The sequence below is a fragment of the Callorhinus ursinus genome, unplaced genomic scaffold, assembly GCF_003265705.2.
Source record: "Callorhinus ursinus isolate GAN/ISIS: 27379988/994484 unplaced genomic scaffold, GSC_fseal_2.0 scaffold36, whole genome shotgun sequence".
In the NCBI taxonomy this organism is placed as follows: Eukaryota; Metazoa; Chordata; class Mammalia; order Carnivora; family Otariidae; genus Callorhinus; species Callorhinus ursinus.
This window is the reverse complement of record NW_027397098.1, coordinates 11,497,439-11,511,269: the sequence shown is the minus strand read 5'-3', so window position 1 is coordinate 11,511,269 and position 13,831 is coordinate 11,497,439. Positions and strand designations below refer to the sequence as shown.

Below are 13,831 nucleotides of genomic sequence, written 5' to 3'. Positions count from 1 at the left end.
AAATAGAGTAGACAGGGCTGCAGTAAGTGTCAAGGTTTCTTCACCCTTCCTATAAAAGAAAGTGTCATCAAAGTCAACAGCAAGGCGCTTCCCAGCTGTGAGCTTCCGCGGGAGAGGCCGGTGGCAGTGACCCGGTGGGTAGGAAGCGTGGTACTGTCTGGAAGGCAGATCCCGGGCACTCAGGTACGGCCCCCGACTAAGGAGAAAGGGGCCACTTGCCAGCTTTCGGATCCTCTCTAGCACAAGGTCGATGATCTCGGACCCCACAGAGTAGCGACCGCGGGCGTAGTTGTTCGCGGCGTCTTCCTTCCCGCTGACAAGCTGCTCTGGGTGGAAGAGAGAGCGGTGCTGGCCAGCTCGAATCCCATCTGCAGAGACGACATGAGGTCAGGGCACGCCACTCCGACTGCTAGCCCTTTGCCAATTCAACTGCCAACCCAATGCCAGTTTCCCCAGTGTTGCGGTAAAGAAAGGGCTTTCAGCTGCTGAGCCAGCCTTCCTTAGTCTAGGAACAGTATCATTATTTCCAGACAAACTGAAAGTACGTTTTCCCATCGTAGACCCTTTGTTAGTTTCTTACGGCTGCTGTAACAAATTATAACACACTTGGTGGCTGGAAACAAGAGAAATGTTTGCTCTCACCGTTCAGAAGGCCGGAAGTCCAAAGTCAAGGTGTTGGCAGGGTTGGTTCCTGCCCGAGGTCTCAGGAAGAAGCTGTTCCTCGGCTTGGGGCTGCACCACTCATGCCTGCCACCATCACGCATGCCCGCCCCCCCCCTCACTGGGTCCCCTCTTCCTCTCATAAGGACACAGACCCTTGGAGTTAGGGCTGACCCCAATCCCGTAGGATCTCAACTTAGTCCATTGGCAAAGACCTTCTTCCCAAATAAAAGCATATTCTGAGGTTCTAGGTGGACACCGATTTTTAAGAGACACTCTTTAAAGCCATCACACACCCTGTGACACTCTGGTATTCTAAGGCAAGTATTTCTACCTACAAATAGCCAACTGAGTGCCAGAAAAGCAGGGAAAAGCGGACCGATCTAAATTATTACTAGTCTGCTTTAAAAAAGAGGCTTTAACAAAGAAGGTGTGAAGAGCTTGAATGCCCACCCAACTCGAATGCAACTGATACAAACGCAAGAAGCAGGGAAATTGGGGTTAAGATGCTGGCAGTCTTCAACCCAGCCAAGGGCAACTCCTGCCTGGATTTCCTCCTTTTAAAAACCTGCTCAGCATGAGAAAATACCCAAACACAGGTGTCTCGGGCCCACGTCCTGCTCCCAAGCCTAGAATTACCCAGATAGCACAACTCCTACAGAATCAGGCATCGGTGTTTGAGGGCTAAGCAGGCTCTGGGAATGTTGCCCAGGTTACAGTGGGACACTGTGCTGCACAGTATTCAAGAACATGTGTCCGAGAATCCATTTCCCAGGTTCACGGTTTCCTTCGTCACTCGGCTATCCAGCAGTTCCTTGGCATCCCTAAATATCAGTGACCTCACCTCACATATAAGGACGATAAAAAGACCTACCCCCCCCCCGACCTACTAGGAGGATTACATGAGATCATAGGGCACAATGCATAGCCCATATGGCAACGATTATAAATAATAATGATACAATTGCCTTCATGACATGTACCTACACTAATACTGCATCGGCCTCATCACCAGATACCTACAGATAGTCCCAGAAGCTCGCTGCCTAAGAGGAAACACTCAATTTCTAAAAAAGAGACAAGACGGCAATCTCAATTCACCTTGCTCTCCTGTCCATGACCATGAATTTCTAACCACAAATTTGTACACCCCCAAACATTTAAATTTACTAGAATTGATTTAAAGGACTCTTAAGTAACACACACACACACCAAAAAAGTAAACAAAAAGACAAACCAAAAAACCCACAAAAGTGAAAAGTTTTAAAAGGTATATTTATAAACACAATGTAAGTGGGCATATAACTCTGGGTGGACTCTGCTTCTCACCTGCAGCTATAAGGCTGAGTTCAAGCTAAGAAGGGAATTTCTGGAATTTTGGAAGCCTGCTTCGTCGTGGTAATGTCCAGGGGAGATCCTGAGGGTCATCCATAAATTCTTTTGGTAAAAACCACTTTTTGGAGATCAGTGATTATAGCATTGCCATTTATGAGCACACCCAAGCTGTCCACTCTCACTTCCTGGCACTTTTTCCACTTGGCTCAGAGATGTGGGCATCTGGCCCAGCATCCTTAACCAGCATCCTCAGGGAGTTCAAGGGTGTTTAAACATGATTATTTGACAGTTCCTTGCTTCCTTACTTCCAATGCTATTAGCCCCAGTCCACTGGAAATAGCTCACAACAGTCCCACCGCCAAAATCTTAAAGATGCAAAATCCTTTCTCCGCCCAAACTTCCTTATTTCCCCCTTCTCGCCCATGACCCAGCTCGACAATCTTTCCAGCTTCCTGTCCCCATCGCTCTCCTACTCACACCCTGTTCCTGTTCAAGGTGCGCGTTCCTCCATGCCTCTGGGAAGCTGGCAACGCTGCTCCCTGGGTCAAAGACGCTTGATGGCTCCCCAGCTACTCATCCCTTCCTCGGGGATACCTCTGCACCTCACAGACATTTCGATTGTTATTAGGTTGCATCGGAGGACACTGACATTTTTTAGGTAAAAAATAATCAACCATGGGCAATTTTATATGGCTCAACTGAACACATGTGTTAGTGTTGCTATGACCATTTACATTTTCTTCTCCACTAGCTTATGCTACTTTTTTGTTAAAAGAGAATGGCTTTTTATTAGTTGGCAAACCTGGGGTCAAACCCAGTTCTACCTTCGACAGCGCAGCGATCTAAGGCCAGTTCCATGACCTGCCCAAGACCCAGCTTCTTCATCTGTTAATGGAGGATAACAATAAGGTTTCCTGACACAATTATTGAAAGGATTATAGGAAAATATCTGTGTGGTTCCTCACTAATAAACAGTAGCTGCTGTGGACTGAACATTCGTGTCTCCCCAGGATTCATACTTTGAAGCCCTCCCCGCAGTGTGGTGATGTTAGGACGTGGGGCCTTTGGGAGGTGACTGGGCCATGAGGGTGGGGCCCTCGTGAAAGGGGTTAGTGCCCTTGCAAGAGACCACATGTGAGGACATGGTGAGAAGGCAGCCGTCTGCAAATCGGGAAGAGAGCACTCATCAGACACCAACCACGCTGCCACCGTAGTCTTGGACTTCCCGCCTCCACAACAGTGAGAAGTAAATTTCCGTGGTTTAAGCCCCCAGTCGACGATATTTTGTTAAAATGGCCTGAGCTCACTAGGACAGTAGGAGAGAAGGGATGGAAGGTTCGGGCATTTGTTCATCCCTATGCTCCTCTCCATTACCTAGCTGGAATAAATGCTCATTGAATTCGCTGAATGAAGTTAAATTCTTTCCCACCCCGACCTGGAGCTCCCAGCGTTTTCATCTCCCACCCCTCCTCCCGTCACGTTAGCTTCACCGGTCTGCTCACACAGGCCTGGCCCTGTGATCACAGCCATGCACTTGCCGCCAGCCCCACGTCCCTGCCCACCCTGCCTCGTGCATCATGGGCACCATCCACCCCAGCTGTGCTCTCCACCCCTTTGGGCCCGCACTCAGCACACGCTTCACACTTCCCTTGACCCTCTGTCCTCTTCTCCAAATGTGCATTAAACCTCTTCTCCTTTCTGTGAGTTCTCACACAGCATCACCCCATTATTCTAATCACAGAACTCTCAATGAACACCTTCCTCCTTACCACAAAATCCTCAGTCTGTGCCTAGAGAAGGAGATGTACAAGCCACCCTCTCCATGCTTCGGGTCCCCTCACTCACTCTGAACCCTCCTCCCTCCCTCCCCTCCCTCTCTCCTTTGTTCTGCCTACAAATATCTTCAGTAGAATTCTACTCCACAATCACAACTAAAAGTCACCTTTCCTTCCTCCTAAAACCATTCGGGCTGGCTTTGAACAAGATCACCTACTTTCACAGCCTTTTAATACCATCTCTGTAGGATAACTTCTCACTGAACACCTCTGGTTCCCCAGCTTCTACCAGGACCAACCTGTGGACACTTCAAATTCCTCATGCCCAAATGGAACAAATCTACTCCCGCAAACTAGGTCCCCCTCTGGAATTCCTACGTCATTTATCAATCCCATTATTGAAACAGTGAAATCTGAGTGGCACCTCTGAATTCTCTCTAGAACATTCATTGACACGTAATCTGCTCTGTTTTAGATGAGCGTCTCTCAAATCTATGTTCTCTTTTCCATACTCAGTCCATACACCACAAAACCTTGTAACTTTCTCCAATCCACTCTTTCTAGATTAGTACCTGGCACTTTAGCAGGTGCTAAAGAAATGTTGAATAAATTAATGAATAAATCTCTGTGATTAATGTTACTGAAGTATAGTTCTCAATCTGTCTTTTCCCTGCTCTGAAGTCTTTACCCGCCCCCTATTTCCTATCAGGTTCACACCACACAAATTATTCAAGGAAATTCCAGAGCCAGCCTCCACTCCAGTTTATGTCTTCTGTGACTCTGATATATCAACTTCCTCCCCCTTTTCAAGCTGCAACAATATTCCCAGGTGTCTGAACATGTCTTTGCTTGTGCTTTCCAGCTCCTCTCATCTGTGACCTGTTAAAATCCTCTTATCCAGTCTTCAGGACTCAGACAGAATATCACTTTGTCCATAAAGTCTTTTCTGATCTCTTCCAGAGAGGTAAGTAAGGCTCATGCCCTCACTTCCTTCAGATCCCTACGTGTCACCTTCTCTATAAGGCCTTCCTCGGCATTCCTTAAGAAAAAGCACCTCCCACCACTCACATGACCTTCCCCATCCCTGTGGCCCTGCTTTATTCTTCTCCATGCCACTGATCACAACATGAGGCACACGATTTGGTTTTTATAGGTCTGCATGTAGGCTCCATGAAGACTCAGAGTATATACACCTCCAATGTCAAGAATAGTGCCTTGCACGTATGAGGCTCTCTAACGTGCTGAGAAGAACAAGAAAAATCAGTGCCTTCTCCTAAAACCTGGAGCTTATGCCTTTTTGTTTGGCCCAGCTCCAGATCCTCAAAACTGCCCTCTCTCTACGCTCTATTCTAGAGGATTGGGGAAGTTCTTCCGGTCTCTTCCTGCCATGTATCTCTGCCCCGACTTGCTTATTAGCTTCCGATTCCAGGTCCTAAGCCTCCTATTTGCCTAGCATCTTCGGACTGGTGCAAGTTAAAATATCTGCTACGATATTCATAATACTGAGGCGTGGCCTGTCAGGCTGCTTATTCAGCGACATTTACCAAAATCCTCTGGGGACATATTCCACTCTGCCCAGGTTTCTGGGATACCAGATTCCAGCTAAAGCTCACAACTGCAAACCCCCATTTGTCTGAAACAAAAATTGAGATATTCTCTTCAGGCAACTTAGAACTCAAGCCAGAAGACAACATAACTGCCTCTCAGCCTCCGTACGAATCTCACCTGCTCTTGAAGCCAGCAATATTTCCTTATTTTTAATCCTTTCACACCCAGCAAACACAGAAACTGCATATAGGAGTCCTGGCCTAGACAGTTCTTATCGCCCCCTCCCCCCGTCACTAACACTTTCCATCGTTTCCTTCCCATGGACGTCGATCTACTTTCGCCGTCAGTTACTTGACCTGACCTGGTTCCGATAAGGAAATGAACTCCAATCCAGTGTGTACAGACTGCTTTTTCCAAAGATGGCCACAAGAACGTTTTCCATTTCTCACATGCTTCTAGAACCTCGCTCTTTCTACATCAAGAGGAGGTCTCTATTCTCTCCCTGGGTGGATCTCTGCAATGGTCTCAAGCCATCAAACAACAGCAGTGAAACACTAGGACTTCTGAGGCTAGATTAGAAAAACGCCATGGAATTCTGCCTTGTGCTCATGTGATGCTTGCTCTTGGAACCGAGCTGCCATGCCATGTTCCTGGACAAGATACTACAAAGTCTGCCATTAATAATCATAAAATTGTACTGATTTCCCCAGTTAGATTTGTCTGGTTCCTTGCCTCTTTGGAATCATGTTCAGGTAATGCCAAATTTCAGATTCTTTGTTGGAACCTTCTAGTAACTGGCTTTCAAATCCAAGAAAATATTTAATCTTCTGTGACAACAGATGTGTGTGGACAAGTTAACAAGGTTTGAATTTGTTTCATCACACAGAAAAAGAAGGCTAAGCAAGTACTCCCTTTGGGTATGTTTCAGGCCGATCACCTTAAGTGGTCACAAGTGAACTTCTAGATTTAAAAAATGTCCCCATGATCCTGTTCAAACAGATCCATATAATCTGAGGATCCCATCCACTGGTACTGGATTTGTTTGCTTTGAGTGTGGACCTGGTTGAATGCATGCCTTACATTACCTATAACAGCAGGATCCAGATCCATGAAGAGGGCTCTGGGCACGTGCTTCCCAGCTCTCGTCTCACAAAAGAAGGTATTGAAAGATGCATCCATATGCTCCATGTTCTCACTTTCCAGTTGATCCTTTCTACTGTTGAGAACAACGCCATCTGGCTGGATTCCATGTTCCAGGCAATAGAGTTCCCAGCAAGCATCCCCAATCTGGATACCAGCTTGGCCAATGTGGATGGAAAGGCACTCCCTCTGAAATAAGCCGGAGGAAGTTAGAACTAATAGCCTCTGTAGATAACAGGAGCTTGGTCACTCAGCAATGCGGCTCACAGTCGATAGAAACCAAGCTCACATATGCCATGAAGAGAAATGTATGATAAGGCTAATTGAAAGTGTCTCATGGAAACCAAAAACCAGGGCACAGGTATGCAAAGGACTCCCATTTTACTGACAGATTTCTTTCAACAACATAATTTAAGGATACTTTTTGTGTAACGGGTTAAGTGTGAGTTAAGAATATATATACATAATATACTATATATGTATAAAATCAAGCTGCCTCACCCAGAAAAATATTAGCGAGTTACTGGAAAGGAATAAAACCAAAAATCAATGTATAACCTTGACATATATTAAAACCCACTGCAATTAAAGATGTTACCTTTTCATATCTTGAGATTTCATATTTACTATTCATGTGTGCTCTAAAGAAAGAAGGATGTTCTAAGCATAAAAGTAATGGAAAATTTACCAAGGGAACATGTAATAGATCTCACAACCCAAAAATGTAAAAACTCAATATTGTAATAAACAAAGAAGAATAATGATGTATACAAAAAATGATTTATATACAGTCCTTCATAGTAAGGGCTATCAATAAGGCAATTTTATATACATTAATTAAAAAAAAAAAAAACTTGAGGGGCGCCAGTCTGGCTCAGTCGGCAGAGCATGTGATACTTGATCTCAAGGTTGTAAGTTCAAGCCCCACGTTGGGTGAAGAAATTATTTAAAAATAAAATCTTTAAAAACCCAACCAAAAACTTGAGATAACTAGTATATAAATAGGCAGATGACATACACAGGTGAATTATTTAAAAAAATCTAAAAATGCAAAGATTTAGGCACAAGGGCATTCACAGTATTATTATTTATAAGAGTGAGAATCAAGAACAAATCTACATTCACTCTTCTTGGGCATTTGAAGAAAGAGTTATGCAACCCTTAAAAGTTTACCCCCAAAATTTTATGACATGGGAAAAGCTTATGATAAAAATGAAGTAAAAGTTATGCAAGTCGTATAATTGTATATAAAGTAGGATATCAAATACATTAAAAAATAAGCAGAGAAAAAGATCTATAAATGCATCAAATATGGGGGCGCCTGGGTGGCTCAGTCGTTGAGCGTCTGCTTTCGGCTCAGGTCATGATCCAGGGTCCTGGGATCAAGCCCCGCATCGGGCTCCCTGCTCGGCGGGAAGCCTGCTTCTCCCTCTCCCACTCCCCCTGCTTGTGTTCCCTCTCGCTGTCTCTCTCTCTGTCTCTCTCTGTCAAATAAATAAATAAAATCTTTAAAATAAAATGCATCAAATATTAACTGTCATTATACCTGGGCAGTGATTTTTTTCCTTGTTTAAACTCGACTGTTTTCCATTACCCTCATCAGCCTCCACTCTCCCATCCCACGTTTAAATCACCATTCACATCTTTCTTTTTAAAGCCCAACAACCATTTTGGTCTTTTAAACAGACATGAATATGTACTCATCTAAGAGAAGCAAAGAAAAAGTTAGATCCTAAAAAACCGTAAGGGCGGCAATCGTGCATCTGAATGTTGTTGGGTTTTGGTTGCCAGCGAGCATGGGACGGGTCTGGGCGGGGGGCTGGTGGGGTGAGCAGCCTGTTCTCCACATCATCGGAGCCCCACCAGCTGTTCGCCTACTGAGCTGATTGGCAGCCCTGCCCTTGTCCAGGCTGTTCTTCCCCTGGACAAGGTCTGAGACTCAACCACGAAAAGACAGACCACTAGTCCAGGGAGGGAGGGAGCTCTGGCCGGTCACAGCCCTGCAATCCGACTTGGACTCTGTTCCAGCTCTGCAGCATCAAGCCCTTGTACTTTGTCTCCTTGATTCACAAGGCTTAACACAGCCCTCTCTGCTTTATGAGGAATTCAACCTCACTACTTGAGTAGAACTTGCCCCTTGTTTCTTCTCTGTGCATTTCTGGGTCTCTCATGACAAAGGCTGCGAGCTCAATTCAGAAAGCACCTCACTCAGCACCAACCCAGATACCAACCTCTGTCCGGCACATAAAAAAATCAAACAGCATGCACCATCCTAAACAAGCTTCTAACAGGCTTGTCTGCAAAGCTTGGCTTCATTCCTCCCACATCTGCTGGACTGCAGATGATGTCAGTGCGTTAGCTACTGTACTCAGATCCAAACTCCCTAGATTTAGGTAAAAATGCTGGACGGGAGGTGCACCTCATGGTTTCCCCATCATTGGACCCACTTACATGTCGATTTCTCTCACAGCACCCCCCAACTTACTGCCCAGGCCACGGGGGGTGCACATGCATTTGCTCCAAGTACTCACAGGAAAAATAATCACCAATGTGGAAAAGCAATTGCGGCTCTTCACGCAGTCTGTTACCCAAGGGGCACAGACATTCAGACATGGGCATGATACTACCCTTGTGAACTTGGCAGGGTAATACCTGGCCCAAGAAGGATCAATGATACCCTTCCTGGTTTGAGAAGCAACTGAGTTTATGATGTAACTGTGTCCCAGGACACAGAAGGCTATCTTTACCTTCTTCTCTTAGCCATTCCCTCCTTTCCAAACTGTCTGTTACACAGTAGTCACACTCTAAGATTGTAAACTGCCCATTCAATATCAATATTATCAATCACAGCACGTTAGCGGCTACAACGCTTATCTGAATTACTAGGAAGGCACAATTTTCTAATTAACGTTTTATTTTGAGATAAAGATAAGTAATAGATGGATAGGCAGTTGTAAGAAAATAAAGATCTCATGTGCCCCGTACCCATTTTCCCCAGCGTAAGTATCTTGCAAGATGAAACAGAACAATATCACCCCCAGAATACCGAAATTTAGCCAAGCTACCGAACATTTCCGTGACCGCAGGGATCCCTCATGCAGGAAGGCATAATGTTTAAGAGCAAAACGACTTCAACATCCTCAAAATGTTGGAGAGAGAGTCCAAGGGGGTGAGAACATCAAAGATGAGAAATCAGAATGAAAGGCTGCTTCCATTGAGAATTTAAAATTCTAAGATACCAAAAACTACTGGGACTAGCACATAAGACATTAAAGGGAAAGTGGATCTTAAGAGATGATCCCCCAACAGGCATTACTGTAAGTAACTATGTTCATTGTTGTCCCCCAAGAATGAAACTCGAGAGAGGACGAGGAGATGTCCGTGCACTTTACCCTGCCATGCATTTATGAGCTTAGCAATGATGACCTGGGTCTGAAGTCCCCAGAAATTCTAAAAGCATAACTAAAAGTGAAGCAATTGATTTCTACAGAAAAATCGGCACAGCAGGTTTAAAACAAATGTAGAACTAAAGGAAGGAGGGGTTCTCGTTTCAATACTTCAGTTAAAAGCAGTATTTAACATGCACATCCACTAAGCTTTTCTTAAAAGCAGCAAAACCACAGATGAACAGACGAGCGCTTATCCAAATCTGCCTCAAACACAGTTACTGGGAGGGCGCCTGGGTGGCTCAGATGGTTAAGCGTCTGCCTTCAGCTCAGGTCATAATCCCAGGGTCCTGGGATCGAGTCCCGCATCGGGCTCCCCGCTCGGCGTGAGCCTGCTTCTCCCTCTGCCTCTCTCTCTCTCTCTCTCTCTTTCTTTGTCTCTCATTAATAAATAAATAAAATCTTTAAAAACAAACACAGTTACTGGAAGAAGCAAGTGCCTCCTTAAAAATTTCTTCTCTTGTATTACGAATGTATTAAGGATGGTCTGGCGGGGAAGAGGGCCAAGTATGATGAGTAAGATTTGCTACAACACCGTGGCAACACTGATAAGCACGTATGAGGACCCTCGCCACTTACCATGCTGATCTGGAGGTAACCCCGCCGGGCTGCAGTAATGACGAGCCGCACGCCCAGGCAGACTTTATCACAGGGCAGGAAATGACTCCACCTGAGGGCTGCAGCACCGGCTTCACTTAAAGCAGTACAGCCCCTTCTTGGTTCTTCTGTTCCCTTCCCCAGAGTGGCTGTGCGGGTCCTGAACAGCCTGAGATACTCTGTGCACAACTACAGGTGGCATTCTTAGAGCTTACCCAAATCTACTTCCAACTTAAACCTGTTTTGGTTAAAAATAACAGTTGTCTTCTTAAAAAGATCCTCCTCCTGGATTAAGAATGTATTAAGCATGGATGGGGAAAGACTAGGAGTAAAATTTGCTGCAACAGCAAATAGCTTTTTCTAGCGCATTAAGTACTACACGAGTATCTTCTCTTTAAGTAAGATTCAAACAATCCCTGGAGACATAGAGCAAACCAAGAAAGTATCCTTTTTACCTCCCATCTCCTACTCATGTGCCTTGACGGTGACCACCACGACTTCCAAATGTATGGGGATTTTCTACGTTTGGTTATTACTAATTTTATTATTTGTTCCATTCTAAATTGTGCTATTATTGTATATAACATACACCTATGCCGTTATTTTTGATTATTTGAATTAAGATCAGAGAACATACTCTAAATGATTTCTCTCTTTATATATTTGTCAAGACAACCTTTATGTTCTGCTATATGGTCAATTTTTAAAAATGTTCTGTGAATGCTTGAAAAGAATGTATTCTGTAGTTTGTTGGATGCAATGTTTTATATACACATTTCAAACTGATTTACTGTGTAAATTTTCAGTACTGATTCCTTTTAAAGATGTGTTAAATTTTTCCATTATGATTGTTGATTGTTTCTCTCTGACAATTTTTGCTTTATATATTTTGAGGCTATGTTATTAAGAACATGTAAATTTTAAATTGTTAGATTTTCTATGGAATTGAAACATTCTATCACTTTTATTTTTTTTAAAGATTTTATTTATTTGAGAGAGAGGGAGAACGCAAGGAGGGGGACAGTCAGAGAGAGGGGGAGAAGCAGGCTCCCCGCTGAGCAGGAAGCCTGACGTGGGACTCGATCCCAGGACCCTGAGATCATGACCTGAGCCAAAGGCAGCTGCTTAACCAACTGAGCCACTCAGGTGCCCCCACATTCTATCATTTTAAAATGACTATACCTACAAATGATTTTGCTTTAAACTCTTTATTATTGAATAGTAATATTATTACTTTAATATAGTTTTCTTGGTTAGTGTCTGAATGATGTCTTTTCCGTCATTTTACATTCTTAGAATTTAAAAACCTTTCAGTATTCTCATACTCTTGATGTGTCCTTTGTAAGCATAATGTAACTGAATTTTTTCCTTTTTATCTTTTAATTGAAGAATTTAGTCCATTACATTTAATGCAGTAACTAATAAAGCTGGGTTTAGATATCTTACCTTGTGCTTTTATCTTATTTTTGTCCGGCCCCATGTTCTAGGGTATCTTTCGGTGTCCTTTCTTTTGCGCCCGTGAAATGTATTTAAGCCTACAGGGCATTATTGTTGTTGTTTCACAAAAAAATCAATGTGTGTTTTACCACTTTCTTTGCTTTTCATTCCTTCTCCCACTTACTTTCTTTTTCTTTTACTCTGTCTGAAGTAAATCCTTCAGAATTTCCTTGAGTGAGGTCTTTCAATTATTATTATTATTATTATTATTATTATTATTATTGCTTTGTGTTTGAAATGCCTTTATTTCACCCACCTTCCTGAGAGGTATCTCACCGGGTATGAAATTCTATGCAGCATTTCTCCCTGAGTCCACTGGCCTCTGGCCCAGCTCCTGCCTACGAGAAGCCGTCGGTTTAAAAGTTGCTCCTTTTAAAAGGTCTCTCTGGCTGCTTTAGGATTTATCTTTGTCTTTGGTTTCTTTAGTTTTACCATAATGTGTCTTTACGTGGATTTCTTTATTTGTCTGCCTTTGGATTTGTTGGGACTAATGATCTGTAGATTCGTGTCTTTCTTAATTTTTAGAGAGTTCTCAGCCATTATCTTTTTGAATATTGATTTCCTTCCATTTTCTCTTTCCTCTTCTTTTTGTTAGACATTTTTACTGTAGCTTATACATCTCTGAACATCTCATATTCGCAATCTCTGTGCCACATCCTGCTTAATTTCTCCAGCTATCTTCCCCTTCATCCATTGTCTTTTTTTTTTTTTTTGGCTTTATCTAATCTTTTTTTAAAGTCACACACTGAGTTGCCAATTGTAATGACTATATTTTTTTCTTTTTACAAGTTTTTTTTTTTGAAATCTGCTACATCCAGCTTTTTTTTTTTTTTTGGTAATTGACTATTTCCCGAAGATATCGTCCATCTTGTCTTCTATTTGTTTAGACACAGTAACTGTAGATATTTCCTAATCTAAATGATTATTTCACAAAACAAACAACTCTGCAGATCTGTTTCCTCTGTCCGTTATTTTTTCTGATTCGTACCAACACTGGCTTTTTTTTTTTCCTTATGTACTTGTTTTTGACTGTGAGCTTCTGGTTTTCTTTGAAAACTTATTTGAAGGGAGTCTTTGAGGTCTGGGATGAACACGTTTCTCCAGAGACAATTTGCATTTACTTCTGCAAGGTATGTAGGGGGCGTTATCTGTTTAAATTGATTCACTGAAGGTTTATTTTTCAGACTATCCAAGTGAAGTGATTTTAGGCTACCTTTTCGTCTAGGGTCAGCTTGTAGTTCTAACTTCTGAGAGGCAATCCCTCCCTATGTCCTGCTCTGCTCAACGCCAGGGAAAAACCTTGTCATCTCTTGGGTAGGGAGTGGACTTGCCCTTATTCTAAAAGTGTTTTGGGAGTTGAACTTTATGGAGAAGGATCTCCTATGAAACTGTCTTGGGTTGGGCCCTGGGCATTGAGTCGTCTCCCTTGTGCTCACCGGGTCCATGAAAACTGATGCTTCCCTGTTTGGCAAGCTCCTTTAACACAAGAGGGCGCTTCTGGCCCCCACGTATCTCTCTCATATTTCCTCACCAATTGGCCATGTAATACTTTACTATCTCACTCATCAATGCTTTCGATATGTTCGTGTGTCAGTCGGTATTTTTAGTTTCACTTAGTGGTCAAAGGGGTCCAACTAACTTATCCCGTTATATTACTGGAGCTGGAACTCCAATTGTTTATTTTTAAACTTGTTGTGGATGTGTCTTTTGTAAGGATGGTGAAGAGTCTTTCGGTGGGAAAATGTAGTGTGTTCGCATTGCTTGTGATTACCAATATGCCTGAGTATATTCTTGCCTTATTTTATGTTTTCCACTGACTAGGCTTTTTTTCTT

At 43.2% G+C, this 13,831-nt stretch overlaps 1 protein-coding gene across 3 annotated transcripts in view; it reads right to left on the bottom strand.

The window, feature by feature from the left end:
- TUBAL3 (tubulin alpha like 3) overlaps positions 1-13,831 on the bottom strand; it is a 40,817-nt gene that overhangs the window by 2,834 nt on the left and 24,152 nt on the right. For 2 of the 3 annotated variants that reach the window (XM_073879967.1, XM_073879966.1), the window contains exons 2-3: positions 6,404-6,647; positions 216-368 (exon numbers count right to left, since the gene is read on the bottom strand). In XM_073879967.1, the coding sequence (XP_073736068.1) occupies positions 216-368; positions 6,404-6,506 (256 nt within the window). In that variant the 5' untranslated portion in view covers positions 6,507-6,647. Of the gene's footprint in view, positions 1-215; positions 369-6,403; positions 6,648-10,483; positions 10,546-13,831 lie in introns of those variants that run through there. The other variant, XM_073879965.1, reaches the window with a different exon arrangement.